The following is a 24591-nucleotide window of genomic DNA, read 5'->3' on the forward strand; positions in this document are numbered from 1 at the left end:
CCGAGATCTCGCCGAGATATGTCGAGTTCTGTCGAGTTAGGTAAGTAACTACATAGTAGAAGGGTCATTTCCATGGGTCAACCCGAGATCTCGCCGAGATATTGCACTTTTATGTACCGTATGCCATCTCGTCTTGGTTTCTCAAAAAACTGAGATAAGAGCCGAGATCTCGCCGAGTCGAGACGAGCTTTAGAACCATGCTAAGTCATTAATCATCTTTTTGTAATTAACTCAAGTGCACTTGCCCTTAGCCTTACTATTAGATAAGATATTACTTTTTTTGTTCTGTATTCACGTTTTATGAGGTAAAGCTAAATCAGGATGTTATTGATTGAGTGTGTTGACATTTGTGACTAGTGAGATTCATTAGAAAAATCATGCAAATAAGGCAGGCCCGTATGTATAGGATGTGCGCTCACGTGTGTGTGTGTGTGTGCATGAGTCTCTGTGCTCGTGCGCATATTGTATCTCACACGCACACACCAACAGTATCTGATTTGGTTGCTTATGTAGAATTTATTCTAAATATTATGTAATTTAATATGCAGTTCAGTAACAGATTTACAATAATTCTGGCCAGAGGGGTTAATTTGGGATTTTCCTTCTGTTTCCAAATAGAGTTGACGGTTTGTTTTAGTAATAGATTTCATTAAATTACATTTTTTTCCTTGGTAAACATATGGATTTCATTACTTGCTTTGAGTATCTAATTGCATGAGAATCAAAACAGGATTTTCCTAATCTTAGTAGGAGTTGAGTTCAATAGAGGTCCACAGATGAGACTGAAAGCAAAGTTCTTTGTTGAATTCCGTGAATACTGGCTTGAGTCAAAGTGACTACAGCCATCTTTATTTATAATGTAAAGAGGAACATTCTGGAATTGGTACAAGGACAAAATTACCCCTAGGACAATTCTACCCTTGAACCCATATTACAACATTCTTTTACACAATCACCTGCATACTGCAACCAAATTTTGAGCACCACTCAGCAGCACGAATATAAAGCAGTAAAATACACCAGAGTAGCAGAACACAAATAGATGGAATTTCCATCAAAATGCTGAAAATAATACAAGATTCATTCAATAAATAACCACTGGATCTGAATTTATTAGTCATTAGTTGTGGTTAATTTAAGACAAATATTATTTACGTACTTGCATATAGAATGTGTTGAAGTCATTGTAACCATCCCTGCACAAAATGGAGCAACATTGAATAAAAGTCATTATACAATGGAAATTTTTAGACTACGAGAATGATTGTGTGTGTTTGTGAAAGAAAGTCAGAATGGGTCTCAGACTATATACCTAGAAACTTCTATACTTAGCCAGTTATAAGGTTATAAGCAAGCACAAAAAAGAAATAATTTAAATTTAAATCTATTTACAAAAAAGAGCATCTTAAATATTATTATGGTAATTTGAATATCTACATCTATGTAACCAAGAAGTATCCCAATAAACTCAATCGTTAGTATAATCAAAATATCGCTACTCAAAAGTAAAAAGTAGGTAGTAACAAATATCTAAATAAACACCAAAAGCAAGTTTCCCAATTAAATCACAGATAATATTTCCTGCAAAAGACATATCCACCCATATTCACTCTCTGTTGAAGGGGAGAATTCTTCGTCTTCTAGGCCAGCAACGGTCTAAAACTCCTGCCCAAACTGAAGATGAGAATGGGCATTCAAAGAAGAGGTGATTGACCTTTTTCGAGGAGTTTTGGCAAAGACAGCAGCTAGGATGAACTGTAATGTGCCGGTGTAGAAGGAAAGATTGTGTAGGAAGACAGTTGGAGAGAGCTCGACACACAATAGCTGTGACGAGGGGTGTGACCTTTAAACCAAACAATCTTTCTCCAAGGAGTTGTCCCCCTTGATCTGATGAGATCCCAAGCAGACTAAGCACTAAATAATCCTAAAGAAGATGGAGTCCAGATGACTATATCTCCTGCTCCTGTCGGCCTTCCAGAGATGGAGAGGAGAGCATTCCAAATATTTGATAGGAGAGGGGAGGGAAGGGGGATCCAACCATTCTGGTCAATGATGTCCGAAACTAGAGAGTGCTTGCGGAGACCCAATCTATGTATCTCTCTATAACCAATAATAGGAAAAAGGATTCCCAATGGATGCCAGTGGTCTATCCAAACTTTAGTGGAAGCCCCATCATCTATCTTGCATAAAATAACCTCCATGGCTAAAGGCCTGAGATATAGGATTTTTCTCCAAACCCAAGAGGCATCAGTGGTTGTGGGAACCGACCATGTGGAATCGTTTCTAAGCTGCCCTGCATATATCCAATCGACCCATATACTTTTCCTCTTGGCAGTAATTTTTCATATCAATTTGAGAATACCAGCTGAATTTACCTCTTTAATTCTTCGCAAACCAGGGCCTCCTTCCGATTTGGGGAGGCAAACTGATGCCCAACTCATCGGATGGAGAAATCGAGTTGTTTCTTTACCTTTCCAAAGGAATGAGCACATGAGGTTTTCAATGTCCTTTATGATTGAATGAGAGAGACCAAAGGTACCAGACCAATAAATATAAGAAGATTGGAGAACCGATCTTATTAGCTCAAGGTGGCCTGCATATGAGAGGAGTTTGCCCTTCCATAACTGCAGTTTCTTGCAAATGAGATCCAAAATTAGAGTGCAATGATGGGCCGTCAGCCTAGCTGGAATAAGAGGCAGACCCAAATACTTAACTGGGTGATAGCCCAATGGGAATGAAGTCCTTGCTTGAAGGAGAGCCTTTTCATCATCAGAGATGCCAACCAAAAAGAGTTGAGATTTTTGGGGGCTTATTTTGAGACTAGAGTAAATCTCAAACTGATTCAAGCAAGCCATTATAGTCTCAATAGATAGGATGTTTGCTTTGGAGAATATCATGAGATCATCTACAAATGCTAGGTGCATGATCTTGAGCTTCTTACACTTGGGCATTGGAGAAATGAAGAGTTGAACAGTCTTACATTGAATCTCCCTTGAAAGCACTTCCATGGCAATGGTAAATATAAGGGGAAATAAGGGGCAGCCTTGCCTAATGCCCACCGAGGAAGAGAAGAAGCCTAGTAGCCTACTGGACTGCCATTTACAAGCACAGAGAACTGAGGGGTGGCGATGCAATATCTGAATTTTGTTCATTCATGGCATGAAACACCAAACTGTACCTACACTCCCCAACAAAATGGTATTGCTGAGAGGAAAATCAGCATTTGCTAGAAGTTGCTCGCTCTCTAATGTTTCATATGCATGTTCCGAAGTTTTACTGGAGTGATGTCTTTCTAACTGCTTTTTATTTGAAAGAATGTTCTGGATATAGAAATGGATTCCTTCTTGAATCGTCAGACTTGGTCTCTAACTGACTTACCCCAGGGAAAGAGCTTGTGAGGTGTCGTTGGTTGTAAATTGTTAAATACCTTCCTGGTGGATCTGTTGAGTGGTTGAAAGCTGTCTTAGTTGTCAAAGATTACATATAGACATATGGAGTAGATTACTTTGAGACCTTTTTCCCAGTGGCTCGTCTTAACTCTGTTTGTGTCATAGTTGTCATGGCAACGCCATGGCGTCCTGGCGCTGGAGAGGGTTGCATGGCGACCCTCTTTGATTTCTTCTTCCTGTCTCTCTTTCCCTCTTCGATTTCTTCTTCCTGTCTTCGATTTCTTCTTCCCTCTTCGATTTCTTCTTTCCCTCTTCAATTTCTTTCGATTTCTTCTTTCCCTCTTCGATTTCTTCTTCGATTTCTTCTTCCTGTCTTCTTTCCCTCTTCGATTTCTTTCGATTTCTTCTTTCCCTCTTCGATTTCTGAATTTTCTTCTTAAAACTTGAGAAACAATAGAGAAAAAATAAAACATGGCTTGAGTATACATCTATTAACACATTAAAAATATAGAAAATAAAAAATAAAACATGGTCGACATGCTCGCCATGGCGGGCGACATGTCGATATATCGACGTGACACCCCTCCACCGACTTGGATCGCCGTGACGCCGTGACAACTATGGTTTGTGTTCTTATATCCTTGACAGTTAATCTTGACTAACCTCTATTTCAGCTTGACATAAAAAATGCTTTTTTTCTCTGGTGATCTTTCAGGAGGAGGAGATGTATATGGAGCAAACTCCTGGGTCGATATTCTTGTTGTGTAAGTTAATGATATTATATGACTCTTCTGGAATCGAAGATGACAAGGCATATTTAGATCCAACATTTTCAGATGAAGAATTTAGGAAATGCTCAAATACTTTTTAGGAAACAAAATTGTTTGTGGTAACAAGGGTGTCAGTTTGTCTCAAAGAAAGTATGAGCTTGATCTTTTATCTGAAACTGTCATGTTAAGCTCTAAGCCTATAAATAATCCTATGGATCCTCATCTTAAACTTAGGACGTGTGATGACAAAGACTTTGTCGATAAAATATCAATACAGGCAGTTGGTTGGAAAACTTATTTATTTGACTATTACTAGACCAGATATTTCATTTGCAGTTGGTGTTAGTTTATGAAAAATCCCAAGCAAACCCATTAGGATGTTGCAAGTCGTATTTTGAGATATCTTAAACGTGCACTAGAAAAGGCCTTATTTATCAATGTCATGGTCATACTGATATTATGGGCTACTCTGATGCTAACTAGGCTGGTGTTGATGGTGATCGCAGGTCTACTACTGAATATTGCACATTTGTTGGTGGTAATTTTGTTACCTGGAAGAGTAAGAAGCAAACTACAGTGGCACAATCGAGTGTAGAGGGCAAGAGGCTGAGTATACAGGGCTATGGCACATATTGCAACAGAACTAATGTGGCTGAAATCTCTCATTCAGGAATTGGATTTTTCACTCACCAAACCTATGGAAATGAATTATGATAATCAAGCTGCTATTTATATTGCTAGTAACTCAGTTTTGCATAAGCAGACTAAACATATTAAGGTCAACTACCAATTTAAGGAATGTGGTCATGTAGAAGTTGGTTTCTACTCCATTTGTTAACTCCAACAATCAACTTGGCAATATGTTCAATAAAGCATTGTTTAGGCCTACATTTCTTAGTGGTTGTTCAAAACTGGCATGGGAGATATCTATGCACCAGCCTGAGAGGGATGTAAGTGTTACTGTCACTCTAGGGGTATATTTGGTATTCTGTAAGTAGTTATGTGTTACATGCATATAGGAGGTGGATAATTATTAAGATTAGTTATTAAGTAGTTATTTATTTTGTGGTTATTAATATAGTTATAGTAATTGAGGAGTTATATTGTAAGTAGGTGGGGAGAAGTTATAGGATGTGTGATAACCACCTGTAAGCCTATAAAATAGGCATAGTATCCAAGGGACAGAGATAGACGTTTGATTGTTGGTTCCTACAATTTCTCTATGGAAAAAAGAGGTCGGATCCCACCCAATTACGTCAAGATGTCAAGGCTTCGTTTGTAAAGCCTAAGTTATCCTATTTTATCTCTCTTTTAATTCTTAATTATCTATTTTAATTCCTTCTTCCCCTATTTTATCTCATCTCCTTGGCGTGTACACATCATTATGGGTAGTTTTGTACTGCTTAGCTTGGTTTATGTCCTTTCTTGCACACTCTAATAGTTATATAAAGTTGGTTGTGAGTCTCGGCTAGGTATTCTCTCTAACCGTGAGTTCTGAATTCTCTCTCTCTCGATTTCTCACCTCTCTTCCTTCGTTCTCTTATTTTTTCTTCTTCTTCTTCTCTTCCTTGGTTGTTTGTGTACTGGTTTCTTAGGCTTGATGCTGTAACAAACATTAAGAAAGTAAATAGTAGTTAGAAAGTTCGTAAAAAAAACTCTTTGGATCAAATACACCGATATCTCAACCACAGCTTGAAATTTTGGCAAGGGTTGTAATCTTGACCTCTAGCAAAACAAAAATATTAATTACCCAAATTTCCCAACATTTCAGCAATTGTGACCCCCTTAGTGACACCAAAATATTTTGCCAAACTTTAACAAAGTTCACTGATAAAAGTAACTCTTTGAATTACACATACAAATTCTCAACTTAATAGTTATCTTTATAGCCATGCTTACATCAAGAAGTCTGCCGAAAGCAAGCAAGTCGATCACCTATTCTTCTCCTGCCCATTTGCATCCTCTATCTGGTCCCGTGTTCTTCGCCATTGTTGGCCTGGTCGGCGCACCCCTCTTCCTCTCAGCAGGGAATGGATTTGGATTGACATGACCTTAGGAGGGAAATCGACATGTGACTCAGTTGGCAAGTTAGCCTTTTGTGCCACTATCTCCCATCTTTGGATGGAACGCAACCTTAGAAGATGGACATCCAACTCCCGCTCTTTTGACACGATTTGGAAGGCCATCTTTTTTTATGTTTCATCTAAAGCTAGATCCCTCCCCTTTTGTGATGTAAAGGATTCCCCAAGGAACAGGCTCATTGTTGTCTCCTGGGGCCTCCCTACATCTATTTTGCGCCCTAGCTAGCCCCTAGCTTCGGCTTGTTTCCCTTGGGCTTGTATATTCCCTCTTTTTTCTTCGTAATTAAATTTTTATTCATCCATAAAAAAAAAAATCTAAATTTTATAGAATGAATCACCAAGAGAGAATCTTGAAAAAGAAGACGGTACAACTAGACCTCCAAAACACTCTTCATCCAAATTTACTGTATTCATAAGAGAATGGGGAAATGATTTAAGAACACTCTAGAAAAGGATCAGATTCCATTATGATAGCCACATACAAAATATGAAGAAAGTGGCCTCAGTTTATAGACCATAGTAAGAAAATCAATTACAAACCGCAGTTTGGATGAGACACCAGATGACATTTACAGAAGAAAACATGTGGCTCCTGTGAGACAGTAGCAGCCTGAACCACCTTTTTGGAACATCTGCTCTCATTTGTCACAACTCTTAAGCAATCATATGACCTGACTGGTTCCTGGATTGAGCAATATTTGAGGTGGATCTGACCAATGGTGGGACCTGATCCCCTGGATATGAAGCACAAGGCATTTATGGATACCACAGAGTCAAGACCCACTCTAAATCTACCCTTAACACAGGACCTAAGAGATGTCATAGGAATATACTGTGACGTACTTTTCCAAACAAGAGCTGGAGTCAATAAAAAGTGTAGTGAAGATACTGTACACTCCCCACCCCCAACTCCACCCCAAAAAAAAAGTAGCGAAGATGCCACTTACTTCTTATACTGAGGAGCATCTCTATCTAATCGAGCAAGAGTGCCAGCCAAAATTGAAACCTGCAAATTCATAATGCTATTCAGTAAAGAAGCATGCACTTTCATTTAAACTTTTCTTCCTGATCACCAAAAAAGGAAGGAATTAGAGAAGAGATAATTAGAAAAGCCTGCCATTTAGAGGCTAACAACCAAAGAGAAAAAAAAATGGCAGAAATGGTGAATAGAGGACAAATTTTGGCACTTCCAAGGTTTGCTGCAGCTATAGGATTACCCTTTGTGGAATCAATGTCCTCCAAAAACTTGGCATATAACGACTGACAAAGTTTAAGAGATGATTGGACTTCCGTCTTGTAGGTAAATAACAGAATTTTGCAGAATATATATAATCTTTTTTTTAAAGTGTCCCTCATCCTCTATGATATATAGATGTAACTTTATTTATTTCATCCAATCATTTAATTGCTTATCCAAAGAGAAGGAAATAATTCAAACCCATTAAAAAAAATCTAAAAACCCAATGCAAATCTTTATATCCACCGACTCATAGAAGATAAATGCTCTTTTAACCCTCTTATATGGCTTTTTAGTCTTAAGATTATATGAAAAGACAGGTTACCCCTAAAATTCCTAATTCAAGTGTTAAAAGCACATTAATATTTTGCCTTACTACAATTTTTTTTTTTAACAAAAATCATTTTTGATATACTCTTATGGGTGGTTTGATCATCTTATGCTTGAACAACCAAAACGCTCTACGCGGCAGTCAAAATATAGAATTTTCTACAATGAGTTTACAGATGTACAAGTTAAATATAATACTTTTGGACAGGTTTCTTTCTATTAAGGGCATTTAAGATACTCCAATACCCCACACCCCAAAAAAAATTTTGAGAGTCATTGATTAAACAACAATTAACATAAGCAACTTTACCTCCTCCTTTTGCAAATCATAATGACCTCATTATTCAATGTGAAATATTAATGTCATATTTATTTGTGACCGATATGGAGTCACAAAGATAATGTTTGAACTTCTGAAATTAAATAACAAATGTGAATTGGTTAAGTGTGTTTCTTGGTCCTTGAAGCTAAACAGCCATTGCCAGTCGCTAATTTCCATTGGACCACTTTTGGTTGCATTAAAGGGGTTAACTTCTTCAATTCCCCAATCCAGCTCCCTTGGGTGGTAAGAATTGGAAGATCCACCCATAGAAGGTCAAGGACTCTAATCTCTAAAGCCAAGCATTACCTCATATTTCAAACCCTTAACCACCAATCAGTATTGTTACAACTGTTTATCCCCAAAGCTTGAGCTTTTAGGAATGCAAAACAACTATGTATATGAACAAGTGATGCAGATTCATCACTGAAATAAGCTTGTTTTATTAGGAATAAGTCTAGGGATGGGTTATATACATGTTGGGCCTTTGATCCCATGGATTTTCAATGTAATAAGTCACTTTTATGAACCTAAAGTATGGGTAATAGGGTTGCATACGGGATTGGCTGTTTTAGTTCCATACTTAGTTTTATTTTCATGTTTGGTGTTTTAAATTGAACCAGTCCAAAACTGCTTTGAACCAGTGGTTCAATTTAAGTGAAATTAGTAGATTTCTTTTTAATTTGTTTTAGGGTCATGTGACAACTTAAGTTGTCATGTGATAACTTAAATTAGCCCACTCCTCTCCACGGTCTTGAGAGAGGAGCTGTTGATGTAATTCAGTCAGGGGTTTCTACTCTTAGGCTGAATAGGAAATAGGCCTTTTGGCCCTTACAAATAAATAAATCTTGGGGCTCCTCTTTACCTCACAATTTGAAAAATTACTCTTCAAAGCTGCTGCTGCAACTTGTCTTCTCTAAGGAGAATTGTCTTATGTTTGATCAAGGCTGACGGAATCAGTGTTTGATCCGATTGACATTTCGTAGTGGGAAGCCCGGGTGGTTCGAATTGATTCTACATCTTCTACATTGCTGTCTACATTCAAGTTCTGGTTTCAAGCAATCTCTACATCAACAAAGCTGTCTTCAAGTCTGTTCTTCAATACACAAGTAACTGTGAACCTGAATCAAAACCCTAACTATTCTCTTCTTCTCTTCTAGACCACCCACAACCAGCATAACCTAAATCAGCCATCAAAACCCTCCCCAAGCTTGATTGAGTATTCCCCACACCCAATAGGAGGCTCGATCCAAACCTGGTGGTTTTCCATAACCTAACCCTAGTAATTCCCAATCTTACAAACCTTGCTGCCAATTCTGTATAGCAGTCTCTGGTTTTTTTTTCTTTTTTTTCAACAAAACCATCACTGGAATATTCCCATATATCATCTAACCTTAACCCTAACCTCAAACCCTAAACCCCACTAAACCCTAACCCTAATTTAGCCTTTTCCATTAGAACCCTAATCGAGTCACCCTTTGAAGAACAGAATCTGGTTTTGTCTTCTAGTTTGATTATTTCAATCTAGAACTACATTAACAAGTATCAATCACTTCAAGTCATTAATTAGACCTCCCAATTTCCTGAAAATCATAATTCCAAAAGATAAAATCAAAACACACCCACCATAAAGATAGTTTGCCAGACTGATGCATTGCATCTGAGTGAACCATATCAGCAAAAGTGATACTATAGACTGAAAATAGCAGATAAATATCAATCAATGAAAATGAAAATTTATATACCTTCTCGCCGCTATCATTACCCACAACCCTGATTTCTAGTCCAACACAAGCAGCCTCAGGAGCAAGAGGAATCTCCTCGTAGCTCAGAAATTGTATTGCATCAGGATCATAACGAAAGAAGCCAAAATCATGGACCTGGGAGAAAGTACATCACATTGTTATTCACATGCATAAACTCATCTGTAAAAACTAATAATTCAATCAAGCCCATGTCTACATAGCATAATACACTAACTACAAAATACATAGATGTTCTGATTTCTACTGGCTAAATCCCCAATCAAATTTTCACTATTTCATAGAAAAAATATATATGATCTTAAAGTGAAGTATGATTAAATACACATACAAGCCAAACATGGCACAGATGCACCTTGATTAACCAAAATCAATTAAAATGCATGAACCCACAGCAACAGCAACCAAGAAAGGAAATTGAGGAGCTATGCTCCTTGCTTTGGATTTTCCTTCTTCTAATAAAATCAATATTTTTTTTTTTAAAAAAAAAAAAAAGGAAAAACCAAAACCAATAACTGCATAACCACACTAAAGCCATTAGTCGCAAGACTCGCAACAACTGAACCTGCCCCTCAAAATGGACTATTGGACAATGGTTGACCCCTAGGTGGTTCCCGTAGGACCCACAGAGACAGCAACCCTTGCTGATCCAACCACTATACTAAAATTATCAAGTACCCCAGAAACAATGCTAAATGGGCCACATTAAAGTAATTGCAAACCAAACCTGAGCATCCTCTTCAACATGAGAGAATGAGCTAGACCCTAATACAGACCCAAGTAAGACATACACAGTATAGAAAGCATTCTGTTCATGCCTACATGACGCAACCATCGTTGGTCGGGTAATGCTTGGATTGCAATAACAAGGCATCGTTTGGTTGGGTTCAAAGAAACATAAGAGAGGCAATAAGAGAATCTTGACACGATCAAGCACTGGGTCATTATGTTTCAAATATGCTCTAAATTTTCCAGAGTTCAAGCTACAGAGGAAACCCAAAACAACACAGTAATATCTGATAAAGAGTGCAGATCAATTCAATAATCCCTCAAGCTACTGTCCCTATGAATAAGACTTCAGTCAACACAGAAGACACTGAATCAAGCAACTAGGCATAGAAGAAGAGCTTTAAGATGGCTAGTAGGTGTTTCTGGTTTTGCAATTGGGAAGGAGGTGAGTGGTATTTTGCTGGGCTCTGTCTGTGGAAGTTTACGGTGGTTTTCTAGTTTTGGGGTTTTTTTATTCCTTCCCTTCTTTCTCTGCTTTCAGGAGCTTTCCCTCAAATCTATAGTCTCTTTGTCTTAGGCTATTGATTGTCACAAAAAAGGAAACATGGTTCTAAATCTCAGTCGAAACTTAAGATATCACGGTTTTGCAAGAAACCGAGATGAAACTGATATGTGATACCAATTTGTACCTGGTTTCGACATGTTTCAGCCATATTTCGGTAGTTTTGCAAGTTTCAACCTGAACCACCCTTAAAACCTGGGACTGGGAGTTTCGACCTGAACCTGGTTGAACCACCTTATTTATGCAAAATATCATTTAAGCAAATATTTTATATTTGTCAAAACATTTGCTTAAGATATTATTCATAATAAGCAAATACCCCCATTTGAATCTAATAAAAATAGTTAAAAAATAAAATTCCAAAAGGAAAAAAGTCAACCCCTTAGTTCAAGAACAAAAACTAGATTTTTTTGACAGGTGGTGAAATTTTCAACTCTATAATACTGAGGTTTTTCTCAAATCTAAAAATTCCATAAATCTTAATATGGAAAATAATCATTTGTTTTGATACCTAAAAAAATAATTTCATTCAAAGCGATTTGACAGCATTCTCGCACACCAAATAAAGTTTGACCGGAACATAATTCCTTCAATATAAATCGGATTTAAGCAATCTTGGATTTGTTTGAAAGCTTTCAATAGAAAATTGAAATTTCACCTACCGCCAAAAATCCAGTTTTTGTTCTTGAACTAGGGGGTTGACTTTTTATCCTTTTGGAATTTGATTTTCTAACTAATTTTATTCAATTCAAATGGGGGTATTTGTTTATTTATGAATAATATCTTAAGTAAATGCAAAACATTTAAGTTACATTTACTTAAATGGTATTTGGCATAAATAATGGATTATTCTGGTTCAATACCATTTCCAAGAACAATATACACTATCAAACTTGGGTCAAAACCACAAGTACCATTTTGAATGTTTTTTATGGTGAAACTAATACATGGATTGGGTTCAAATTGTCAAAAATAGGCAGCGCAACAAAATCAGGATTCAGGACAAAAAAACAACTTCTGAGCCTCAAAACAAGGTTTCAAAATGGCCTAGAGAAATTACCAGGTTTCGACCGAGATATGGTCGAAACCTGGCCTATCTCGGTTTTGGAACTGGTCGAAACCGGCCTCAAACCCGAGATTTAGAACCTTGAGAGGAAAATATTATGAACTATGTGATACTCATGTAATCCAAAGTATAAATTGGTGGACTCGAGTTGCTTCAGCATGCATAATGCCTCAACAAGCACAGCCTAACATAGAGTGCTAAAACCATCTTCATTGACTACTCTTTGACTGGTATTGGTGCATGCATCGCATGGGCAAGCTTTTCCAGAAACTCGGCTGCCTTAAAGAGTCAACCATCAACCAGGATACCTGCTTCCTAACAGGAAAAGACTCTTGGTCCAGTTCTTTTTTCTTTTTTTTATTTTTAATAACTTATCTATCAAAAAATTGATGCAGAGATCGCAAGGAGGAGAGAGAAGGGAGGACACTTGAGGGAGGCGGGAAAAGCAGAGAGGCAACAACCACAAATCAATTCTCGTAGGGTGAGTTCTAAGTTGACTTCAACTCTTGAAATAAAGATCAAAAAGAATAGAAAATCTCTTCCCTCGCGCAGGTTAAGAAAAGAGTCCTAAAACAACTTAATAATGAAGTAATAAAAGACTTAAACTGAAAAGGAAACTCTTCCATATGTAGATTCTTTGGAAAGAATCCAAAGCTAACTCAAAACTAATGTTATCTCCTACAAACTGAGTCCAACAAATAGTATTAACATTATCTAATATATTAGTAAAACAAGATAACTTTTAAACTAATAGCTAATGGTCCTAACTACTAATACTAACTAGTAATTAAAAGGGCGTACCGAGTGCACAAGGCTCCCACCATTGCGGGGTCTGGGCATGGTTCAAGAACTCGTCTCAAGTACAGGTTTCGACCTGGCCAAAAAGCAAGTTGGGTCGAGATCTCCACTAGTTGGGGTTTTTTTTTTCAACTCGATGGCTGGTTTCAATGGGTTTTAGACCTAATTTGGTCATGAAAGTTGGTACACAGCCTATTTTGGGTCATTTAAACATAATGGCACTATCAGATTTTGAAAAATCAAAGTCCAAATAGGAGTTTCACTTAGTGGGAAACCAGGACAGATACTTATTTATGCCTAATATCATTTAAGTAAATAAATTTGTATTTCATTTACTTAAGATATTATTCATAAATAAGCAAGTACCCCCCCTATTTGAATCCAAGAAAAATAGTTAAAAAATAAAATTCCAAAAGGATAAAAAGTCAACCCCCCAGTTCAAGAACAAAAACTGGGGGGTTGACTTTGGTAGGTGCAATTTTCAACTTTCTAATGTTGGGGTTTTTCTCAAATCTAAAAATTCCATAAATCTTAATATGGTAAAAAATTGCTAAAAACCAAAAGTGCGGTAAAATATTCATTTGTTTTGATGCCCAAAAAAATATATTCATTCAGAGCGATTTTGACAGCATTCACGCAGACCAAATTAAGTTTGACCAGTACATAACTCCTTCAATATAAATCAGGTTTAAACAATCTTGGATTTGTTGGAAAGCATTCCATGTGTAATTTAACCATTTTCATGCGTTTCTGCATCGTTAGATACGTATCTCCGATACGATACGTCTCTTAAAATACCCGACCGATACTTTAAACCTTGCATGGTACGTTCACGTGAACAGTGTCACAGTCCATATTTTGCCTTGTGTGGGGATGCTTTTCAGAAGATCTTGTGGCCATCAAGTGGAGGAAGATTCTATCCTAATGCTGCCATAGTTTAGTTTCTATTTTCAGTTTTAGAAAGCATATTTCGTTTCATTTAGGTAGCTTCTAATTTCAGTTTGTTACTATTTTTGGTTTTAGGAGTTTCTATTTTAATGTATGGCAGCTAGATTTATAGGAAGTTTCTATTTTGTAACTTAGCTCAGTTAGAGTTTCTATTTTATTTTGTTAAATTACTTGTAACTCAAGTCTCAGCTCTTATAAGAGACTTTCTATTTTTATTGTTTCTATTTTGGGCTCAACCCTTGAGTCTATATAATGTAATGCCCTTAGAGGCCTCCCAACGATTTATTGATGAATGAAAACTTGCTTTGAGTTGAGTGTCCTGATGAGAGGATGAAAGGCTGAGAGAGCCGACCCTATCCCCCTACCTATCTATCCTTCTTATCTTCTTCACTTGATCCCCCTTCTCTCTCTTTCTATTTTGATTCCTGCCTGCAACACTGTAACTGTGGACCCCTTTGTTGAGTTCTGGAATCTGTTTGAAGACCTTCAACAACCTAGCTGCTGCTGGAGGTTCCCTGCTAGTTGTGAAGACTCTGCAGACCTGCAGTTAGGTCACTTTCTAATTTTCTGGGCAGCAGGTTGATCCTAGTAATTTCAGCAACCTGAGGCCCTATTATGCTAGAACCCTGAGGTTCAATCAATCCCCCTAAGGGCCACATTCAAGTGTTCTATTACCCCTGACTGTGCTCTGTTGTTCAGCACCAGAAGCCACCTATTCTGTGCTATCGACTAGGGTTATTGGAAGCCTATTGCTGCTGCGACTTGGAAGATCATATTTCTGCAACCACTGGTCAGAATTGGCTGAGATTTGGAGGATTTCTCACTGCTACCAGGACCCTCCTTCAATCTCAGTTCGACACCAAACTGCTGGCTGGTTTGGTTAGTACTGCTTACCTTCTAATTTGATACATATCTAATTTCAGTCCTTGCCTTTTATTTTCTGGTTCTCTGCCTAAACTAGGCCTGGGTTTGGGAGTTGTTTGATACTTGAATTTCATTGTTTAGTGGGTAATTCTGGGGTTAGTTTACTTGTAAATTAGCCTTACATTACCGAAACCAAGATCTCGATCCTTGCTTGCTAGTTCTAGCAGTGATCTGGGATTGAGGCCCACCTTCACATGGGGGGATTGAGAAGGAGTGATTTAATGGGATGGGAAGTTTCCTTTCAAACCATTGGGAATTCCATAAAACAAAGGGCGTACCCAGTGCATGCAGCTCCCGCCACTGCAGGGTCTGGGGAGGATGATAATGTAGGCAGCCTTACCCCTGCTTTTGCAGAGAGGCTGTTTCCATACTAGAACCCGTGACCACATAATCACAATGGAGCAACCTTACTGTTGCTCTAAGGCCCGCCCTCTGGAATACCAGAAAACAAAGTCCCCATGTAATCACAAGGCTGGGATTATTCTTATTCTTTCACGGAAGCATAACCAATAATATCTTTTGAGTACAACAAAAGTACATATGATTTCCCTGACATGGCTTCTAAATTCTCAAGAACATGTTCATGAGATATTATAGCAAAATAGAACGCTGATTAGTTGATTCACCATTTGCACACAATTCCATCAGTAGCAACAAAATCAAGGACGGGGTGGTAAAAACGAAAAACAGAACATAGAGATAACACACTTACCGGATCTCTATATATGGGATGCACCGGAATTTCTTCACGATTTACAAACATAGCTTCTGCAACCACGGGCCCTGCCAAGCATTGGGGCAATGTTTGACAAAATTAAACAAAATCCCGCTTATCACATCATAAAATGTACATGATGATATAATTCTTGTATAAAAGAAAGTACCTGGCTTTACAACATGACGATTTGTGAGGATAACTCCCCGGCGCTTGTCCACAACAAACCCCGTAGCATAGCTCGCACCGGCAGCTTCCGTGTCAAATGCTCGACAACCCGTCGTTCTGAGCACGACCACAGCCGGAACGACCTTATTCAGAGCCTTCCTCCAATCCTCCGCTGTCGCTACGTTCTCTCTGAAAGGCGGATCGATCTCCATACATAGTTCCTCCTTCATGCACGATTCCATTCCTGATGCCGTCTCAGAACCCAAACTCTCCAAATTGTCTCCCATTTCTACCACCAGAATATCTGACTTATAGTGAATTCACGTCCAACAGTTCAGTAAGTTGCAAACTTACAATGAGTGAATCGAAGAACAATCCCAGATTCCAAGACTTAGGGTTTAAATGGAGTTTTATGACGGACAGCTTCAGGAAAAACGGATCATCGAGAAAAACTGGAGAAGCTTGACGACGATTGTCGGTACACGTGAAGCAACAATATTTCTGATCCGACGACGGAAAATCTGACACAAGGCCGACTTTCCGTCGACGACAAAGTTGCTAGAGAGAAGAAAATGGCAGAGGCTTTACTGGGCAGAGATTGATGCTTGTCAGCTTTGATTACTTTGAATGAATGGGTTGGAGTATCCTCAGTAGCCAGTAGTACTAACTCACTACAAGGCTGGAAAACCCATCACGCCATCGTCGTCTGTCCTTATTCGAACAAATTTACAGAAAGGTCCCCATTCCCCAGCCTTCATTTTCTTTTTCTTTTTTTGGGTTTTTTTCACGTACTTCTCCTAGGTATCATGTAATTACAAAAATATCTCTTAATTTTAAAAAATTTTACGCACCTCCTTGAGATTCTTAAAAATTAATCTATGCCCCCATTCCTTAGTGTAGGACTAACAGCATTAAAATCAATTAGTAAAGTGATCAAATTGCCCTTATATATTTATTTTTTTTTTTAAAAAAACCCAACCATCTTCCCCAAATCATTTAGGGTTTGAGGAAGGGGAAGATGAGTTGCAGGTATCCTTCCTGCAACCCAGCCCCACCCCCACCCCCAAAAACTGAATCAAAATACCGAAGAGATGTTGTAGAAAAGAATAAAGCGGTTCTTCAGTGAGCAAATCTTCCTATTGCTTTCTCCTTCGATAAATACAAATATACAATGGAGTCTCCTTGAGTTTCAACTTTCAGAAATGTGAATAGGAAGAAGCAATTTAATAAGAAGGAATGATTAATGGAGTGAAATCGTAAATAAGGATGTTTAAATATAGGATTAAGAAGAAAAAAGCGATACAAGTACACAATTTTTTCCTTTTTCCCGCTGGATCTCCACCAAAGTACTTCTTGTTTTGGACAATCTCTAAGAATTGTATCATGTCCTCTTTGAAACCATCGATGTCTTATACAAGTGCTCGTCCGTGACAAATCTGACATATTTGTGGATTCAAACGATGCTGGAAAAATGTGTGGTTACTGTTTCGATCTAATTAGGTTTATCGCCATCCATTCTTAGAGGATTTAAAGTGATTTGGCATTTGAGTTAGTTGATTTGGATGTTATAGCTTATGTTTATGGAAGATTTCGTCGAGAACAAACCAGAATTTCGTCCCTATTGAAACGAAATCTTCTGAGTTCAATAAGCTCATCAATCAATTATTGAGTTGGTTCATGTCCCTGCCATCTTCCCCTTTTCAAACCCTAAACGATTTGAGGAAGATGAGTAGGGTTTTTGTTTTTTTTTTCAAATCCTAGGATAAGTTGGATTCTTTTCACCGTAAGGAAAAAATAAACTATTTGGGGAAGATGAGTTACTGGTTTTTTTTTTGGGTTTTTGTCAAATGCCCCCTTGAAAATACCCATTTGTGTAAATGCCTCTCTACAACTTTTCTAATTGTAAATTCTCTCTTATTTTCAAAACATTATAGTATTTTGGTCCAATCCGCTAAAATGGGACGTTAGGCGTTAGTTTTAGAAAATCTAATGACCAAAATGACCCTTTGATAAAAACCCATCAAAATTAAAGAACAAATGAACCAAATTGCCCTCATCTTCCCCAAATGGGTTTGAGACTGAAATCTTTTTATCAGATAGGGTTTGAACCCATCTGGAAAGCAAGGGATCAAAAGAAGAAATTGGATACGATACTGGGCGCTCAACGAAAATGAAGAAACAGTTTCAAAGTTTGATAAATGCAAACATCACAAGAGAATTGGGATTTGTAATACCAACACATGAAATTGGATACGATACTGGGCGCTCAAAATTGGGAACTTTTAAATCCATGGAGGCAACCAAGTAACCAACAGATGTCATCTAACAAAATTTGTAAGCTTTGTAGGTTCTTGCTCTCCTCCCAAATGCATAAAGATAAACCGTGAAAAATGAATAAATTTCACTGTAAATGGAGAAAGCACTTTCGTTTATGAAACATATTTCACTTGACATTTCCCATTCAACTATCACATGCTCAGAACAGAGTCTATTTTCATATTTAAACTTGGAACTAAATACCACAGTATCAGTCAATGGATTAGGGAGGAAGTTACCATCAAATGGAAAGAATGATATGGTGAACCAGCTCTTCAAAAATCAGGTTCAATTGATGGCTGGAACTGCAGTTGCAAAACTTCCCTAATTTAGATCACCAAAGGAGAAATCTGGCATCAGCCCTTGCAGTGATCCAAAGACTACCTACTTCAGGTGGAGTGTTGGTTTCTGTGTGAAGGTCCTAGGCTCCAAATATCACCCAATTCCAATCGGTGATTGCTAAGATATAGCTCTTCAAAGTTGCAGCAGAGGAAAACTTGGGGACAAGTCAGTGCAGGTAATGATTGGAAATTTTAATATCTCCCAGATCTGAGGTCAGATCTCCTTCAAATGCTGGTCGAGTGTGACTCCTTAGGGGGATATTTCAATCCCAAACTATCAGCAGCAAAGGCCTTAAGTTTGCAGAGATCAGTACACTCGGACTAGCAGCAGGAACAGAGAAAATAACCAGCCGCAAGGTCTGGTTTGATCTTCAAATCAACAATAACTTACAAGCAGTGGTGTGGTCTCAGAATCCACCATTTTCTTCTTCTGATCCCTTGCTTTCCAAATGGGTTCAAACCCTAACCGTTTTGGGGAAAAGAAATTTAGTTTCAAACCCTAAACGATTTGGGAAAGATGAGGGTAATTTGGTCATTTTAATCTTTAATTTTGATGTGTTTTTATTATAAGGGCATTTTGGTCATTAGATTCCCTAAAATTAACGTCCAACATCCCATTCTAACGGATTGGATCAAAATGCTACAAAGTTTTGAAAATAGGGGGAGTTTATAATTAAAAAAGTTGTAGGGGGCATTTGGATAAATGGGTATTTTTAGGGGGCATTTGACAAAAACCCTTTTTTTTTCTTGCAAGGGCAATTTGGTAACTTTACTCATTGATTTTAATGTTATTAATCCTACACTAACGGAATGGAAGCATGTGTTAACCTTTAAAAACCATAGAGGGGCACGTAGAATTTTGAAAAACTGAGAGATATTTTTGAAATTATCTGATACCTCAAGGGAGGTACGTGAAAAAACCCTGTATTTTTTTTTCTTGGACAGATATACCACATATGGATTAGATAGCTAGCCACCCAAAGCGTAGGACCATTGACAGAAAAAGCCTTCGTCTACTCTGCATTGTCCCCGTTCTTTTTCGATCAAAATTATTCAAATAAAAAAGGGGAAGAGTCTCATACCAATGCGGGGTTAATGAGAGCACGCAAGAAAGCATCAATAGAGATGGGCGCAGAAGCTACACTCAGGACAGTCCTTTTTCCAATAAAAAAATATGGGTCCTTCTAGACTTTACTATGCCTATTCAAGTATAACACTTCACTTTTTGTCATTTGGGCACAACATTGTGCCCAACACTATGTTTGCCTCTCTCCTCACTCCATGGAAAAGCCCCCCAACCCCTTCCATCCCAACCCTCAGTGATTGAGTCGCTAGCTCCAAGAAAACTAGCGGCATGCCCAATCTCTGACCTTAATAAAATTATCAAATTTCCATCAAATAGTGCTGAATACAAGTTGAAATTGTACTAATGAGATGTTTGTCTGATTCACTATCACATTGACTAATTCATGTATTGCATGTGGCAAATGGTGAAGTGTTATACTTCACTAGGTAGGTATAGTGGCGGGAAAAAAATTCTATATAAGAGAAAATAAAAAAGGAGAGGGATCTATAAGCTAGCTTCACACATCATTCACGTTAAGGAGAGGAAAATGTCCCTTTCGATAGATGTTGAAGTGTATGATAGAGCCTACAGTGTTACTAATAAAAGAAGCGAGAAAATATATGAGAGGTCATATATTTCAGCACTCACATGCCATGGATGAAACATAACAGGGGTAGCTATTGGATCAGGTGGGTCCTACTCTCCCCTGTTTGTCTTCTTGCACTCAAAATGATCATCAAAAACCCAACTTCCCTTGAGTTTTCCGTCACCCATAATGAAATAGAGCATCCTATACCACAACATCCGAACTATGGCGTAAAGGCGTAAAGTGTGGAAGAGTGTTTTCGACTTTGTACAATAAGAATTGAAAACTAATGGTGAAACTCACCTGCCCAAAAGACCTCCATAATGTCAAATCATGGTTCTCTCTCCATCCACAAACAAGAGAAAAACTTTATCTCAAAATGAAATACAGAAAAATGGGTACATCTTGCCTGAGAATTGTAGTTGAGGTTTCAAATATAATTTTCATGAAGGATTGAAACAAAATATTTCAAACTTTTGAAAATTTTGATTGAAGTTTTTTTTTAAACATTTTATTTCAAATGATATTTTCATTTCCCAAAATGTAATCCTAAAATTTTGGTTATTATTTTTCTATTTTTACATTTCATTCAACTTTTAATATAGCTTTGTGTCATATTTATTGGTCAACATGTGAACTTCAATGCATGAAAATATTGTACATTATACAATGACTGACAACATTATATTATTGTAGACATCTCATTTTGTCTCCTCGAAGAGCATGAGATTTCTCATAATTTCGAAAGGCCAATACAATATCCTCTCTTTTAAGCAACTCTAGTAAACACAGAGACCTTGACAATTTTTTTTATTGACAACCTTAAGGTGTCAACTGATTTGTAATATTATTTTTTCACTCCTTTTAGTTTAATGGACTTTTTTTAATGAGGGTATGATCAATCATTTCACAAGTGTACCCGAAAAATATGCGAGAGAATTACACCTTTTGAAATGATACAATGGTAGGTCACTTTCAAATAATTTTGAAAACTCTCTCTCTTTTACTCCTACTTTAAAGAACAACAAGCCAAGGGGCAATCAAAAGAAGATTATATGTTCTAAATACACCTATAGATGTGCAATTCAAACAATTCCTTCCTATGGAAAATTTTATTGTAACCAAAGTTGGTGAAAAACAAGTTGCAACTTACTTTTACTCACCTTAGTGCAAGGCGTTCATTCTATTTCGTGTAACGCTTCTTCTTCTAATGATGGTAAAATTTTATTTCACATGTATGCTCAAAAAATGTTCAAGACAATGACAATTGTTGGTAATGGCGTAAAGATAACTCACTTTCGAATTATTTTGAAAACTTTTTTACCCCTAACTTAGATAATTTTTGTGAATAAAAAAAGGAACAATCAAAAGAAGGTTACAACTTCTGAGTTTCACCACTTTGGTGACAACAAGAACCAGTATTCACAAATAAAGCAAATTCATGAAACTAACTTATTTATCTATCTCGTTCAAATCTATTAGCTTCGAACTTCACTTTTAAGAACGGTTCTTGGATTTGGAATAATATAAAACACATCATTCCATCTTTGAGAAGGCTGGTCTATTGGAAAATTGGAGATAACCATTCTATTAACATTTGGCACGATCCTTGGATCCCTTGCTGGCCAGAGTTGGTGCTATATAATGTTAAATTAAGTTCCTTTAAGCAATATGGTTCATCAGGAATTTTGGTTGTCCCTACACTAACTCTAGGGTTCTCTCTTTGGAACAATTCACTACTTACTGGGATTACGCAGTGAACACCTCCAAGCTTCCTCACTCTATGATTTGGTCCTTTCTTTTCTTACTAATCCTTCTATTTTTAATTACGGGAAAAACATTCTTTCTTTCATTTTTCTCTATAATTATTTATTTTATTTGGATAGCTCAGAATCAAAGAATCTTTAAGTTGTTGTCCAAACTCCTTTGTAATTGTAAATACTATCAATCATTGGGTTACATATTTTAAATTTTTAAAGTTATTTTTCACCTCCTAAAGAACTCATTTTTTCTTGGGCCATATTATCTCATATGGGCTACTTGGAGCTGGTTTAATCACATCATCCAATTATTATATGTGATGGGACCTCTGATAAGGACTTCTTTTTTTTTTTTTTTGGTGTAAAAAACTATTCATTAGGCCGAATCAAAAAAGAAGTTACAATGTCCATGAGATCCCTAGAAAAATGGGGTTCCCAAAAGCAGTTTAGCAGACTAGAAAGGGCCCATTTATATACTTGACAATAAATTTGTTTTGACTTCTATGGATTTTAGAATTGTAGGATGTTCTCAGGGACAAAGGGAAGGGGATTACTTTAAGGAATGCAAAGAGCAAAGTCATTGAAAGATACAATAGTTGATGTTTGGACGGATTGTCAAGACTCAGGATCTAATTGATTGGTTATATCAGTGCAAGGAGTTTCAGTGGCAAGGAGTAGGAAAGAGTTCAAGTTTCCATACCCCATATGCTTTCGAAACAAAACTAGAATAGATAAACATAGGAAGATAATATATATGGATCGAGTTGGTTTTGTTCTTTTATCTTAGTGCTTAATCTATTGTTTTACCCTTAAAAAAGACTTATTTCTCTCCCCACTTGATTTTTGTTTTGCACACTAATTAATTTGTATTCGGTGGCATGAGCCACAGCGCTCGCTCTCTGTCTCTCTCTCTCTCTCTCTCTATTTCTGTTGGAATAAACCGTCAAATCATACATGATATCACATGTAATAAGAGAGATAGATTAATTATCTTAATTGTAGACAAACTGATGAAGTTGATGATAGTAATCTCAAGTACCATATAAAACGTCATGAATTTGAAAAAAATCATGTAGAACTTAAGGAATCGGTTGGGGTAAGTCATTCCACATAGTCACTCTCCTTAAGACTGTAGATGCCCCTAGGGTGCAAAGTGCATTCTTGCAAATCAGCCTGCAAGATAAAATAACTCCCCAAACATGAGGCTACTGAGTAGGGATGTACTTCACTTACTAGGCCACTAAGGGCACGAAGAGTTGTGCTCATTTGGATATAAACAATAGAGAGCGAATAGCCAAAGCAAAGAGATTGTGATTGTCTTCAAAATTGTCAGAATTTTGGGCTAAAACCTCATCTCTATATATATATGAAAGAAAGAGACATCACCAAGGGTTGTCTCCAAGATATACCCAAATATCAAATCTTTTATCACAAGACATATTTGTTGACCATTCAAACATATATTCTAATAGACACACTCATTGATCATTTAAGTGTCTATTAAGAAAAAAACATAACCTTCTAATAGATACAATTATATATTTTAGTTCATGAAAAATTCCATCTCTCTCTTTCTCTCTCATAAAGGAACTCCTTAATTGACAGTCTCATCTCAATCAAATTTTATGCTTACACCATGTCATTCGTCTTGGAGTCAAGGATTCTCATCGTCCTATACCCTGGGGGGATTTTCACTCTTCATCTTGCGTTCCCCCTCTCTCAGGAGTCACGACTATATTCAAATTTCAAATCAATATGAATAGCCCAAGAACATGATTTTTACCGACTAGTGGTTGGTGCCCTTTTATTCCTCACCAAATATGTCAATGGTTGTTCATACAAAAAAAAACAGAAAATTGTCAATGGGTCCACTTGACAAAGGAGCTAGAGAGAAGAACCATTGTACATTGACAAAGTTGGTGTTGGCCGGCCCAATCTACTATGACAATGGGTCCACTTGACAAAGGAGCTAGAGAGAAAGAATCATTCTACATTGACAAAGTTGGTGTTGGCCCAATCGACTATGACATGATCACAATGGGTCCACTTGACAAAGGAGCAAGAGAGAAAGAATCATTTTACATTGATAAAGTTGGTGTTGGCTCAATCGACTATGACATGAATACATCGTCATCTCTCTGTCATATATATGTATATGAAAAAAGATTTTGTCCGGGACATAGAATGGGGCAAAATAATCACCCTGTCCCTTGAAAGTCAGAAATTCTGCACCTGTTGATGCTTTAATACGTGTTCCCATTGACCCTTCATTGGTGCAGAGGCCACAATCTAGAACATAAAATTCTTTCCCATATATATATATATATATATATATATATATATATATATATATGGGCAAGAGATCTTTACTTAGTCGCATGGTCTCTATACAAGCATCTGGGCCAATGGGGGAGCATGTCTGGGTATCTCCGTAGGGGGCAGAGGTGTCATCTCACAGTGCCCTGTGAGAGGACGTAGAAAACACCACCAAGTAGTGATCGTTTTTTCCCACAGCCAGACACAGTGGGGGTGAAATAACCGCCCTATCCTCAACGAAAAATAGAAATCTCATTCCCATGATGCTTCCACGTGCGTGCGAGCGGCAGGGGCACCGCTCCCCCCACAGAGAACATTTGCCCTATACATATATAGGGAAAAAGCTCTGAGCGCCTAAAGCGTACATTATCTCGATTATTTTTTCAGTGATTTTCCTTTTAGTTAAT

General features: G+C 37.4%; 1 protein-coding gene across 3 annotated transcripts in view; it reads right to left on the minus strand.

Moving 5' to 3' along the window:
• Window positions 1-16389, minus strand: part of LOC122645753 (protease Do-like 7) — a 60004-nt gene extending 43615 nt beyond the window's left edge. For 2 of the 3 annotated variants that reach the window (XM_043839106.1, XM_043839105.1), the window contains exons 1-5: window positions 15801-16389; window positions 15629-15699; window positions 9872-10006; window positions 7188-7246; window positions 1160-1196 (exon numbers count right to left, since the gene is read on the minus strand). In XM_043839106.1, coding sequence (XP_043695041.1) covers window positions 1160-1196; window positions 7188-7246; window positions 9872-10006; window positions 15629-15699; window positions 15801-16086 — 588 coding nt within the window. In that variant the 5' untranslated portion in view covers window positions 16087-16389. Of the gene's footprint in view, window positions 1-1159; window positions 1197-5681; window positions 5763-7187; window positions 7247-9871; window positions 10007-15628; window positions 15700-15800 lie in introns of all 3 variants that reach the window. The other variant, XM_043839104.1, reaches the window with a different exon arrangement.
• Window positions 16390-24591: the final 8202 nt, after the last annotated feature.

This window comes from Telopea speciosissima, chromosome 11, assembly GCF_018873765.1.
Source record: "Telopea speciosissima isolate NSW1024214 ecotype Mountain lineage chromosome 11, Tspe_v1, whole genome shotgun sequence".
Classification (NCBI taxonomy): domain Eukaryota; kingdom Viridiplantae; phylum Streptophyta; class Magnoliopsida; order Proteales; family Proteaceae; genus Telopea; species Telopea speciosissima.